At 55.5% G+C, this 12,976-nt stretch overlaps 1 protein-coding gene across 5 annotated transcripts in view; it reads left to right on the top strand.

The window, feature by feature from the left end:
* Positions 1-12,935, top strand: part of SAMD14 (sterile alpha motif domain containing 14) — an 18,840-nt gene extending 5,905 nt beyond the window's left edge. For 3 of the 5 annotated variants that reach the window (XM_054456441.2, XM_054456438.2, XM_054456439.2), the window contains 8 exons: positions 5,927-6,093; positions 6,559-6,850; positions 8,161-8,248; positions 8,347-8,421; positions 8,528-8,687; positions 9,940-10,059; positions 10,167-10,322; positions 11,198-12,935. In XM_054456441.2, coding sequence (XP_054312416.1) covers positions 5,927-6,093; positions 6,559-6,850; positions 8,161-8,248; positions 8,347-8,421; positions 8,528-8,687; positions 9,940-10,059; positions 10,167-10,322; positions 11,198-11,353 — 1,214 coding nt within the window. In that variant the 3' untranslated portion in view covers positions 11,354-12,935. Of the gene's footprint in view, positions 1-5,926; positions 6,094-6,558; positions 6,851-8,160; positions 8,249-8,346; positions 8,422-8,527; positions 8,688-9,939; positions 10,060-10,166; positions 10,323-11,053 lie in introns of all 5 variants that reach the window. The other 2 variants (XM_054456436.2, XM_054456437.2) reach the window with 1 other exon arrangement.
* Positions 12,936-12,976: the final 41 nt, after the last annotated feature.

Below are 12,976 nucleotides of genomic sequence, written 5' to 3' on the forward strand. Positions count from 1 at the left end.
CCCCCTGCAATCTTCTCTTGTGTGGACTGGAGAAAGAAACCACCCCAGCTGGGCAGAGTTCCCAGCATGCACTGGGGCGGAAAGCCAGTTTCCCAGCGGGATTCCGGTGGAGGAGTCAGGAGGACTCCTGAGCAAAGGAACTTGGAGGAATGAGGGAGAGGGGGAGAGTGGCCTGCTCCTCGAGGGGCTCCTATGCCAGAGGGTCCCCAGCTTCTCCTCATCTCTCCCTTCTTCCCTCTCTCCCCTGGCCATGCCAGGAACTGCTGCTTCCCATCCCAGTCTCCTCCAGCTCCCCTAGCCTTGAACTGCCTCAGGGCCTCAATCTCGAGTGTCTGTCCCTACTCAGGCCTGACTTAAGCGCAGGCCTGACGGAAACGAGCTCTCCCTTCCCTGGGCTTTTCTGCCCCTACTCTGCCACCTCCCTACCCTCTACTCCCCACGCAACCCCTGCCTGTTTTCCTCACTGCTGAGGTAGCTGGGTCCTCACTGCTTCCTCATGTGAAAGGCCATTAAACATTTATGAATTCCCACTGCCCAGGGCTGGGAGGAGGAGGAAGAGGGAGAGAGATGGGGGAGGAGGATAGGGAGGGAGGGCAGGAACAGAGAAGAGGGAAGAGAGAGAAGCTGGAGGGAGAGCCTCATAGAGCAGAGGACCCAGGACAGGCTGGCCCACCTTGCCTCAAAACCACCAAGCCCCTTAGGAGTCCCCTTGCTCCCCAGCCCCTCCAAGGTAAGATGGCCATGGTGCTGATATGGCCCAGAGTCAGGAGCAAGGGACCCCTCTCCCTGTTTTGAGTTGGCTGGGCACCAGCTAGGTGCCAAAAGGGTAGAGGATGCCAGATCCCTGGCCTGGGAGCCACTCTCCTTAACTCCCTCTGTCCCCTTGGCCAAAGGTGTCCTGCTGTCCTCTGTGAGCCTCAGTTTTCCCATCCATACAATGAGAGGTTGGACTCAAAATTCCTTCCCATCTCTGCTTCAGAGAGGGTGTAGCATGCTTAATGCTTACCAACAGAGCTAGACCGTCTCTCTGTAACCTTGGCCGGCTCCTCACCAGCTTTATGCCCTCGGGCAAATTATGGCTGCCCTGGGGATTCCTGGAGTCCCTTCCTCGTAGGGCTGTGGGGAGGCTCAAATGAGCTAGTAATTGTAAAGCACTTAGAACAGTGCCTAGCACAGTAAGAGCTCAATAAGGATTAGCTCTTATTTTTCTGTGGTTCAGCCTTCAATCCTTGTTGCTGCTTCCAGGCAGTGCCTGGAGATTCTGTGTCAGGGGGCTGGGAACAGAGGGCTCCCTCCCCCAGCTCAGCCCCAGGGGCTGGAAACACCAGCAGGTTGCCCCCTGGACAACTGCAATCTCCTCTCGGTGTCCACCCTCCCTTTTCAACCAGACCCTTCCTTCCCCTCGCAGGCTGTGCTGGCCCCCTCGCTGCTCCCCAGGTGCTCCAAGCCCAAGGCTGCACCATTCTCTCTCCTTAGAAAGCTCTTTTTGTTCCTTCTGCAACCCCGGCTCTTTATGGTTACCCAGACCTCAGCCTGGCTGCCATATTTAAAGTAGTAGCCTCCCAGTCTCCCCCCGTCTTTTCATCCATTCAACAAATATTTATAGAGCTCCTAATATGCATCAGGCTCTGTCCTTGGCTCTGGGGAGACAGCAACGAACAAGCCAGACAAAATCACTGTCCTCATGGAGCTCAAATTTTCGTGCAGGGGCAAGTAGGGGGACAGATGATCAAAGCACACATAAATAAACAAGGAACATACTAGATGGTGGGGGGTGCTGGGCAGAGGATTGAAATGTGGACGTGATGGGATGTGGGCATGGGCATGGAGGTGATCTTCATCAGCACCCGTGTGTGTCTGGAGTCCATCTCCGCCAAAGCATGCACTGGTCCATGGAAGTGTGACTTTGCTTCAGCACTTCCTGAGCACCTGCTCCTTGTCAGGTGCCACACCAGGCTCTTATGATACACAGTGGACAGGGAAGGGTTTCACCCTCTGCAGGTTGCAGGCCAGCATGAGGAGACAGTCATTGGCGACCATATCCCGACCGTATCGTGACCATATGGTAGTGTGGTGCGGCTGTCAGACAGTGCTGTGTCAGAGTTGATTAGCCGGACAAAGAAGGGCTGGAGAGAGATGGAGCATAGGGATGGAGGTGGGAAGTGAGGTAGAGGCAGGTACACATATAGGTATCAGTATAAGCAATTCAGTTGATCCCACAGACGCCATCACCAACGAGCGCCTGTTGAGCTCGTACTAAGTCATAGCATTATGGCGAAGTACTGTATGTGGATTATTTTATTTGATGCTCACAACTACCCTATAAGGAAGACAGTGCTAGTATAATCCCATTTTACACATGAGAAAGCTGACACCTAAAAGGAAGTAACTTGCCCAGAGTCACCCAGCCGGCAAATGATAGAACTGGCTTCAGCCTGGCCATCTGGCTCCAGGGCCAGTGCTCTCAGCCGTAGTCATGTAAAAGGAGGAATCTGTGGGGAACACAGAAAGGGTGGGCTGGGCCCCTCAGGCCTTGAATAGAGAGCTGAATAGCATGGACTTCATATTGTTAGCTTTGGGGCCCCTTCTGCGAGAGTTTCAAAAGCAGGAGAGTATGGGACATGGTCAGAAGTGTGCTTCAGGCCGGGCGCGGTGGCCCACACCAGTAATCCCAGCACTTTGGGAGGCCAAGGCGGGCAGATCACTTGAGGCCAGGAGTTCAAGACCAGCCAGGCCAACGTGGCGAAACCCCATCTCTACTAAAAGTACAAAAGTTAGCCAGGTGTGGTGGCACACACCTGTAGTCCCAGCTACTCGGGAGGCTGAGCCAGGAGAATCGCTCGAGCCTGGGAGGTGGAGGTTGCAGTGAGCTAAGATCATGCCACTGCACTCTAGCCTGGGTGGCAGAGCGAGATTCTGTCTCCACAAGAAAAAAAAAAAAAAGAAAGGTGCTTCAGAAAGTTTCTTCTAGTCACATGGAAGGTACGAGGAGGAGCCAGACAGGAGGCAGGGAGCGAAGGAGGGATAGTTGCATGTTTTGGGGTGGCAGGGGGTGGGAGTGGGGGCAGCTCCCCTCCACTCAGGTGAAGGCCTGAGCTAAGGCAGTTCGGTCCAGAGGGAGAGGAGAGCCCAGGTTCCGTGGGTGTGAAGAGGCCAATCAACAGAACTTTTTTCTTTCATTAAAAGGGTGTGCTAAGCACCTACTGTGTGCCAGGCACTGTTCTCTGCCTGTGGTAGAGCAGTGAACAAAGCAGAAACCTGTCCTCATGGAGCTGACATTCTAATGGGTGGAGAAAGACAATAAATGATATAAGCAAAATATATAGCATGCCAGAGGATGAGAAATGATATAGGAAAAAAACAGGAGTGGAGTTTTGGAGTGGGGGGGCTATTATAAATTGGGTGGTCAGGGAAGGCCTCAGTGAGAGAAAGCATTTAAGCAAAGACTTGAAGGAAGTGAGGGAGAGAACCACGTAGAAATCTGTGGAAAGAGCCTTGCAGAAAAAGGGCAGAGGAGGTGCAAAGGCCCTGCAATGCAGGCTGGCTTGTGTGAGGATGAGCCAGGCGGCCAGGATGGCTGGAGTGGAGGGACAGGAGTAGTGCTCAGAGAGGCAAGGGAGCATAGGCTGACTCTGGAAGGCCACTGGGAGAACTTTGGCTCTTAATCTGCATGAGACGGAAGTCACTGGAGGGTTCTGAGCAGGGGAGTGATATAAACTGACATGTTTGATCAGGATCACTCTGGCTGCTGTGTTGAAAATAGACTAGATGGGAAAGGGAGGCGGAAGGAAGACCAGCTAGGAGGCTGTTTGTAATAATCCAGGCTAAAAGATGATGGCAGTTTAGACCCTCTGGTCTAAGAGACTGTGAGTTCTCTCTCTCACTTCCCTCCCTTTCCTCCCATCCTCTCCCTTCTTTTTCTTTCCTCTCCTCTCCTCTCCCTTCCTCTGCTCTCCTCCCTTTCTCTCCATATGTACGCATGTATAGGAGTATGTGTATACATTCGCATACACAAACAATAATTTTTAAGGAAAATCTCAAACAGATTCAAAATTAGAGATTACAGCAAAGTGTACTCTATCATGCACTCAAGAACTCATTACCCAGCCTCAACAATGACCTAGTCATAGCCAGTCTAGTTTCATATCTATCCCATCCACGCCCTCCCCCATTGCCCTGGATTATGTGGAACGTAGTCCAAAACATCATATCCCTTCACCATAAATATTTCAGTATGTCTAGCTATTTTTTGAAAATAGAGCTAACAGCAATTGTGGATGAATCAGTTTGTAGGATGGTAGGGAAAGCAGTGAAGAATGACTCCAGGGGTTCAGCTGAGCAACTAGAAGGATGGAGCTACTGTTCACCAAGACTGGGAGGAGCAGCTCTGGGGTGGCAGAGATCCGGAGAGATTGCAGCACATGTAGGCTGAAGACCCCGGTGGACATCAAAGTGGAGGTGTCAGCTAGACAGTTGGACATATGAATTACCAACTGGGTATGGGGCTGAGAGAGAAGAAGGGTAGCTTAGGGCTGTCTGACTTGGGCAACTTGGGTGGACAAGGGGGCTTTTCACTGAGTCAAGGAAGAGAGTAGAAGCTGGTTTGAGGTTACGTGATCGGTTCATTTTGATGAGTTGAGCTTGAGATACCTTGGGGTCTTTGACGTGGTAACTTCCTTGGCAGGTGCCTGAGTGCCCACACTCCGAATTCAGGGGAGGGGGTCAAGGCTGGAAATAGAAATAGGTGGTGGTTAAGCCAGGAGAGCAACTGGGGTGGCTTAGGGGTTGTCTACAGAAGGAAACAGGAGCAGACAAGGCAGGGTGGGCATGAGTGACAGAATAGGGCCCCTGAGATCATGCTGGGTGGGGTGGGCAGGAAAAGTTTTGACCCATCTTGAAGCCTGGGAAGACTCTTTCTGTTTGGAGACCGAGTGCCAAGCTCAGGACTGGTACAGCATGAGGGCTTCATTCCGAGGTGCAGCACATGACAAGTGGAGCTGTGAGCAATAAGGACTTTAATGCTGGACCCACTGAGTCTGCCCACTCTTCCTCCATGTCCTCATGCAAGACCTAGCACAGGGCCACAGACCCAGGACAGAAGAGAGGTTTCGGGGACCATGGGGCTTTCCTTCCTGCCACTGCCAGTGGATTCTGGGGGTGTCCCTTTGCTCCACTCCAACTGCAAGCCCTCTAGATGCTCAGCAGTGCTATCTCTGAGTGAGACCCTGCACGTGGCACAGCAAGCCAGTGTCCCCAGTAGGGCCAGTCTCTAGAGCCAGACTAGCCAGGCTCAAATCCTGGACCATTGCTAGCTGGTGGCTTTAGTCAAGTGACTTAACCTCTCTGAGTTTTAGTTTGCTCGGCTGTAAAGTATGCATAGTAACTGTCCTAACCCCACCAGGTTGTTTTGAGTGAGAGATGATGTATGTACATTGTCTGGTAAGTGTTTCTTAAGTGGTGGCCATTATTTCCATCATCTCTCCAGCCTCATCCCTCAACCCTTCTCTCCACAAAGCTACCCTCCAACTGTCCCTGGAGGTACCACCCTTGTTTCCCTACTTCCTAGCATTGCATATACCTGTTTTGCCCACCTCATCTCTTACAAACTCCTACCCAGACCTTAAAACCCAGCTTTGGTGTTTCCTCCTCTGATGCATCCAAACAGGGCTGCCCTTCCTCCGTGTCTACATGAGGGTTCATCACACGGCGCTGTATTTTAGTGCCGGCATTTCTGCTTCCCCTGCACACCCGCCCACTCCCACCTGAGACGGGGAGACACCCTGTTTTTCATCTGTCTGTACTCCCAGCACTCAAGAACACGGGTTGAATGCCTGGGGTGTGGGTGCAGGTGGCCCCTGAGGTGGGCCTCTGGGCTTGCTGTCACCTCTCATGTGTCTGGTCTCTGCTCCCTTCCCCCGGTTCGCAGACCTGGACTTGGCTGTGCCAGAGACGGCCAGACTGGACAGCAGTTTACACAAGGCCCGGGCCCAACTGTTGGCCAAGGGCCGGAGACACCGGCCGTCCCGCTCCAGGCTTCGGGACAGTGCCAGCTCCGCGGAGGATGGTGAAGGCTCCGACGGGCCCGGAGGCAAGGTTGGGGCAAGTTAGGAAAACACACATACACCCTCCCACCCCTCCCTCTCCTCCCAGCCCTGGATAATCTCTCCAAAGTGCTCTTCCAGGGAAAACACATCCCCAGACTTCTGACCTAGTAATGCTACCAAGTGTTAGCTGCAGTTCACTTCTGGCTTATTTAATCCTGTGTAAAGAAGATATTATTAGCCCCATCTTACAGCTGAGGAAACTGAGGCCCTGAGAGGTCCAATAGCAAAGTCACAGTAAGTGAAGGAGGGAGAATTCAGCCCCAGCCTGTGGGGCTGAAAGCTCCCGTTTCCCACCTCTCACTCTCCAGCCACCCCGCTGCATAAGGCATGAGGAAATCCTCCCTCTAGGCCCCGGAAGGACCCTCAGGGCCCGCAGTTTACAGGGTGAAAGTCTCCCAGCTCCTCTGGGAAGGGAGGAGGAGGGTTCTCGGTGAGCGGCTGCCCCCTCGTCCAGGTGACCGACGGCTGCGGGAGCCCCCTGCACCGGCTGCGCTCGCCTTTGCACTCAGGCCCGGGGTCCCCGGCCGGGGGCTCTTTCTGCTTGGATCCTCCGGGGTTGCGGCGCAGCCTGGACGAGGACGAGCCGCCGCCCTCGCCGCTCACACGCTACCGGCCCCTGCACAACGCTGCGTCGCACGAGGGCCTGGCCGCCGCCGCCTCCTGCTCTCCGCCGCGCTCCGCGCCCTCCTCCGACAGCTCCCCCAGCTTCGTGCGCCGCCACCCGCGCGCAGAGCCGCACAGCGAAGGTGAGAGGCGGGCAGCGCCGCACCTCCTGCTGGTAGCTCCCGGGCGCAGCAGCCCTCCCCGTCCCGGCGCGCACCGCAGCCGCGGAAGGGGCAGCTGGGCAGGGTGGCTGGGGGAGGTGGAGAGTAAACGCCGCGGCTCACCCATTCTTTACCGAGCGCCTGCTAAGTGTCAGACCCTGTGGGCTCTGGGACACCCAGGTGAGCAAACACATGCAGTCTTTATCATCATAGTAGTTTAGTGGAGAAACAATCAAATTAGGCCTGGCTGGCGGCTCACGCCTGTAATCCCAACACCTTGGGAGGCCGAGATGGGAGGATCGCTTGAGCCCAGGAGTTCGAGACCAGCCTGGGCAACATAGCGAGACCGTCTCCAGAAAAAATTTAAAAATTAGCCCCGCGTGGTATGCACCTGTAGAACCAGCTACTTGGGAGGCTGAGGCGGGAGGATAGCTTGAACCCGGGAGTTTTGAGCTGCAGTGAGCTATGATCACTCCTTGCCTCAAAAACAAAACAAAACAAAAACCCAATTAAATCATCCCTTAACTAAATGTCTAGTTACAAACTGTAACAAGTGCTATTTGGGAAATGTGTGCGGTAGCATGGCGGGAGAGCATACACCAGGATGTTTGGCCTGGCTAGGAACATCCTGGAAATGACATTTGAGCCAAGATTGGAAGGTTGGTTAGATGTTGGCCAGGATAGGCCGAGTGCGGTGGCTCACGCTTGTAATCCCAGCACCTCGGGAGGCCAAGGCGGGTGGATCACCTGAGGTCAGGAGTTCAAGACCAGCCTGGACAACATGATGAAACCCTGTCTGAACTAAAAATACAAAAAATTAGCCGGGCGTGGTGGCGGGCACCTGTAATCCCAGCTACTCAGGAGGCTGAGGCAGGAGAATTGCTTGAACCCGGGAGGCGGAGGTTGCAGTGAGCCAAGATCACGCCATTGCACTCCAGCCTGGGCAACAAGAGCAAAACTCCATCTCAAAAAAGAAAAAAAAGAAGGTGGCCAGGATAAAATTGAGTAAATGGTAGTAGTTCCTACCTTTTCGGAACGTTTTATAGTTTGTAAAAGGCTGTCATAAGCATCCCATTAGGTCCCATGAAGTAGGTAGATGTTATTATCCCCATATTTAAAATGGAGGAAGGCCAGAGAGGTAGTGGCTTGTCCTAGGACACCCAGCTAGTGAAGGCCACCAGAGCCAGGAGCCTGATTCTAAGTCAAGAGAATTTCTACCACCCCATACTGGCAGCCGAAGGAGGCAGGCAGGGCAGCAAACAGGCAATTTCCTTCCTTCTCTCCCTGGAAAGATGACAGCCGCGATGCCAGTCCTCCTGAGCCCGCCAGCCCCACCATCGGCCTGGATAAGAAGACTCGCCGAAAGTTCCTGGACCTGGGGTGAGTGGAGGCGGGGCTAGATCGCAGGGCTTGGAGCTGCTGGGGTAAGGGATAGAACAGTGGGCAGCCCTGCCCCACTTCTTGCTGCCTCCCCACAGGGTCACCCTGCGCCGAGCATCCACGGGCAAGAGCCGGAAGGAGAAAGGCAGCAACCGCCTGTCCATGGGCAGCAGGTGAGAGGTGCCCATGGCGGCCCGCCCACAGCTCCCGCCCCTGGCTCCCCATGTGCCCTGGTCCTCCCCTCTGTACCCACACCCATGCTGGACACTCTCTCTGCAGGGAGTCAGTGGAGGGGTCCGGCAGGTCAGGGGGCTCCCCGTTCCTGCCTTTTTCCTGGTTCACAGACAGCGGCAAGGGCTCAGCATCCTCGGGTAGCACCACCTCCCCTACCTGCTCCCCTAAACACGAGGGCTTCAGCCCTAAGAAGTCAGCTTCCCAGGTAAGTCCATGCCTTTCTTGTCCCCAAACTGGCCCCCAGTCTCAGGTGACATGAGGGGCATACTTCACTCAGGCTGGGATTCAGACATTCCTGGAATCAATTTGTCCATCCATGGAGCCATGCAGTGATCCGTTACTTCATGCATTCTCTGAATTCATTCGTTCACTCATCCACTCCTTCATATTCTGAGTAGTTCATTCCTTGATTCATTCACTGCTTCATGCATTCAACAAATAACTAAACACTGATTCCCTACCGTTGACCCAGCTGGAGACTTCCTTCATTCCTGCTAACTCTTCTGCCTGGTTAAGTTCTAACCCCACTCCTGTGTGAGGAGCTGGGCCACCTGCTTGGTAGGGTGAGGCCTGGGGGATATAGAGACAAACAGGACCCCAACCTAGTGGTCTGAAAGCTTACAACCCTATGTGATGAGAGATGAGTAAGAGAAGCAATGATGAGCATCTGCTTATGTTCAGAGCGCCCTCTACAGTTTACAAAGCCCCAAACGCGTTTCTGCTTTACTCTCACAAAGGCTCAGTGAAGTAGGGAGGCAAGGCATGCTCATCTCCATTGTACAGATGAGCAAAGGAAGGCCCAGAGAGAAGGGGCTTGCCCACAGACTGGCACAGATATAGGTGCCAAGCTCTACGACCCCCAGCCCAGTACTTGTTCTACGGTTCTGTTTCTTATGTGCAGCTGGGCAGAGCAGAAAATCAGAAGCTGAGAATTCTGGGAAGAAAGAATCCCTTCGGACCTGTAACTTCCTTCTTTCCTCCTTCTCTTTCTTCCTTCCCTTATGCTGGTCACTGGGACACCATGATGAACAAGATACAACCCAGGCCCTCCTAGAGCTCACAGGCCAGTGAGGATAAAGACCTCTAATCAGGCCCTTATTAGCTGGGGTACTAGAGGCCAGGCGGGAGGCACATAGCAGAGACGCCTGACCCAGCCTGGGGGAATCCCGGTGGTCTGCCTGTAGGAAGTGACACCTTGCCTGAGACCGCCTCCATTCCTACTAACCTGGCTTGGTTCTAGCCCCATGTCCTCCAGATGGCTGCCTGCTCTCCTGAAGGCTTCAGGTCCTGATGCCTGACATGAGTTATCATGTCCTGTGTGCAGGCCCAGCTCCTGGCTCATGCATAGGAGGCACTGAGCAACTCCTGGTGCCTAGTCCAGGACTTGGCTCCACCCAGATAGGGATGGTGGGTTGGGGGTGAACTGTCTTCAGTGGCATGCACCTTTTTCTGTCTAGGAATCCACTCTGAGTGATGACTCCACGCCCCCCAGCAGCAGCCCCAAGATCCCCAGTGGGCCCCGGCAGGAGGCCAAATGTTCTTACCCCTACCACACACTGTCTCAGTCTTCAGACGAGGTGAGCAAGGCTGGCCCAGGGTGCCCACGGAGTCCTGACCTCTGACTCTACAAGGTGCTCAGGTCACAAGCCAAGCCTCCCCCTCACTCTCCTTGGTCTCTGCCCAGTTCCTGGATGAACCCCTCCCCCCTGTCCACCATTGGACCAGCCAGCAGGTGGGCCAGTGGCTGCAGAGCCTCAACCTGGAACAGTATGCTGCCGAGTTTGCTGCACGGCAGGTAGACGGGCCGCAGCTGCTGCAGCTGGACGGAAGCAAACTAAAGGTGGGTCAGAGTGGAAGGGCCATGACCAAGCCCAGTTACTTGAGGTGACTTTCAAGGATTTGAAGTCCCTCGTCCTGACCTTTGACCCTCAGTCCAGCCTTCTGGGCTGACCTTTTTACTCCATCTGTGGCCACTACCCTGACCTCTGACCTCTAGGCAAGGTCCTTGGTCTAATCTTTTGAGTTGTAGCATGAATCCCTAGTTTGACTTGAAACTCTAGTCCATGACTTCAGTGTGACCTTCAAGCTCCAGCCCTGGTCTCCAGGCTGACCTTGCCCTCTAGGATGACCCTTGATGCATATGAGTGTCCTGGTATCATGGGAAGCCACATCTCCCCCTGGTCAGCTTGGTCTGATTCTGTCTCAGAGGCTAGTGGTAATCGTGGGCAGGGGGAGGCTGTAGGGAGGGGGATGGGTGGCCTCTGACCTATAAGCTGGGAGGTTCCTGGCCTGTCTCCTGCTCTCTCTGAGTTGCTTGGGGCAGGGATGGTGAAAAGAGCCCCCAGGAAGTCTCTGGAAGTGAGGAGGGTCCTTGGGCACTAACTGTGTGACCTTGGGCAAGTGACTCCCCATCTCTGGGCCTCAGGAGGTTGCGCAGGTCCGGGCCAAGGCTGAAATAGAGTGGAGGAATGGCGGGGGGAGGAGGAGGAAGCGCCTAATACCCCCAACCCTCATCTTTCCCAACCACACTCATTCCAAATTCTTGCTCTGGGGGTTCTGATCCATGGGCAGGTCACGGTGTGGGAGGCGGAGGCTCCACTCCAGGGAGGATTCGGAGCTCCACAGAGTACACCTGGGGCAAAAGGAGCCTGGGCGTGGGAGGCCAGGACCGGGAAGGTTCTGGGACTCTCTCCCTCACCCTGGACTCCTCCCCAGAGCCTGGGGCTCAGCAACTCGCATGACCGGGCACTGGTGAAGCGCAAGTTGAAGGAGATGGCAGCGGCTGCCGAGAAGGAGCGCAAGGCCCAGGAGAAGGCTGCGCGGCAGCGGGAGAAGCTCCGGCGCCGAGAGCAGGAGGCCAAGAAGAGCTAGGGGAGGGTGCACAGGCGCTGGCGCCCGGCAGGGGCAGCCACTGGCTCCGCGGGCACAGGCCTTACCAGGGAGGCTGGACCTGGGCACTGCACTTGGGCTAGCCTGGTCCCACGCTCTCAGGGGGGACATGCCCTCTCTTACCCTGTCACTTGGTCTAGACCCAGAGCCCCCAGAAAGGGAGACCCCAGGGAGAGGGCCTAGTAATAAATCCTATTTTGAGGACTTGTTTGGCACAGAGTTCCTGGGGGAGGAGCAGATGAAGGGGAGAGGGCAGAGAGGCCAGGGCTGAGGCAAGTCTAGGAGCCTGGGTCAGGCTGTCCCATTGCCCTCAGGCCATCGTGGGGCTGGGGTGGAGGGGAGCTAGGAGGCCTGCCTGCCTGCTTGCCTGCCAGAGGCCCTGAGGCCGGGCCCCAGGGCTCCGAGCTGGGCTGGGCATTTCAGCAGGGCCCGGTGTGGGAGCGGCTCCTCTCCACTCTCCCAGGGGGCTGTGTGGTGGGAGAGCTCTGTCCTGCTCCCACAGGAGGCCAGTGGGCACTGCAGCAAGTCGCACTCAGGGTAGACTCCCAGCCAAACTCCTCAACAGGAGAGCAGAGAAAGCAGCCTGGGGCGAGTGCAGTCTTTGCCAGGACTCAAGAGGAGAGGATGAACACCCCCTTCTCCCTCTCCCCTCCTCTGTCCTGTGGGTCCCAGGGGGTGAGATGACATCCACACAGGTCTGCCTCTCAGGGCCCATTCAAGACCTGGTCTTTGACCCATTCTCCAAGCCAGGACTCCCTTCACTTCCTGCTGCTTCCTCAGAGGGCACCTAAGCCCTCTTTGGGAGCTGAGCAAACAGGAACTGATAGGGACAGAGGACACCACTTCCACCAGCCAAAGCCTAGGAGCTGCTGACCTGGTCAGCCCTCACCCCAGCCAGGCAGAGAGGCAAAACCTGGGGGTCCCTGGCAGCTACGAGATTGGAAAGGTTCATCAGCTCTCCCCCATCTGCCCCAGGCATTGTCAGGGAATCAGTGGGCTCAGAACTGGCAGACGGTGCAAGCTCTGCTTCCCTGGGCCACACTGAGGGCTGGGGCCAGCTCCCTGGATGGGGGTGGAGTTTACCAGCAGCCTGGGGACAGCATGTGTCCTTTTTAGGAAATGTCCTTGGAGGAAGTGTTCATGTGTGGCGCTGGTCAGCAGCTAGCTCCGCTTCCAGGACACTGGTCAGAGTTACCGATGAGGCCAGGGGGCTCCTGCTTGGAAACCCCTCCAGCTCCTCCCATCTGCCCAGAGCGACAGATGGCACCAATGCATGCTGGCTCCCTCATTCCTGCCCAGGGGCTGTGGCTTATGGCCAGCACCCTGTACCTGGGACTCAGCCCTTATCCCCCCTCTGCTATCTGTGCTGGGAGAGGGGGCTTCGGCGGGAAACAGATATGAGGACACTGGCACCATCTGGGCCTGGTGGCAGGGCCATGGGAGGTTGGAAGGCACCCACATCCTTAAAGCCATCAGTAGCTATAGTGGGTGCCCACCTGCATGTGAAGGGGAGGCAGTTCTCAATTTATTTCAATAAATACTTATGATGTGCCAGTGACCAGAATTTCTGTCTGCTCCAGTTGTTGGGTTGGCCGGACTCTGCTG

Source organism: Pongo pygmaeus, chromosome 19 (assembly GCF_028885625.2).
Source record: "Pongo pygmaeus isolate AG05252 chromosome 19, NHGRI_mPonPyg2-v2.0_pri, whole genome shotgun sequence".
Classification (NCBI taxonomy): Eukaryota; Metazoa; Chordata; class Mammalia; order Primates; family Hominidae; genus Pongo; species Pongo pygmaeus.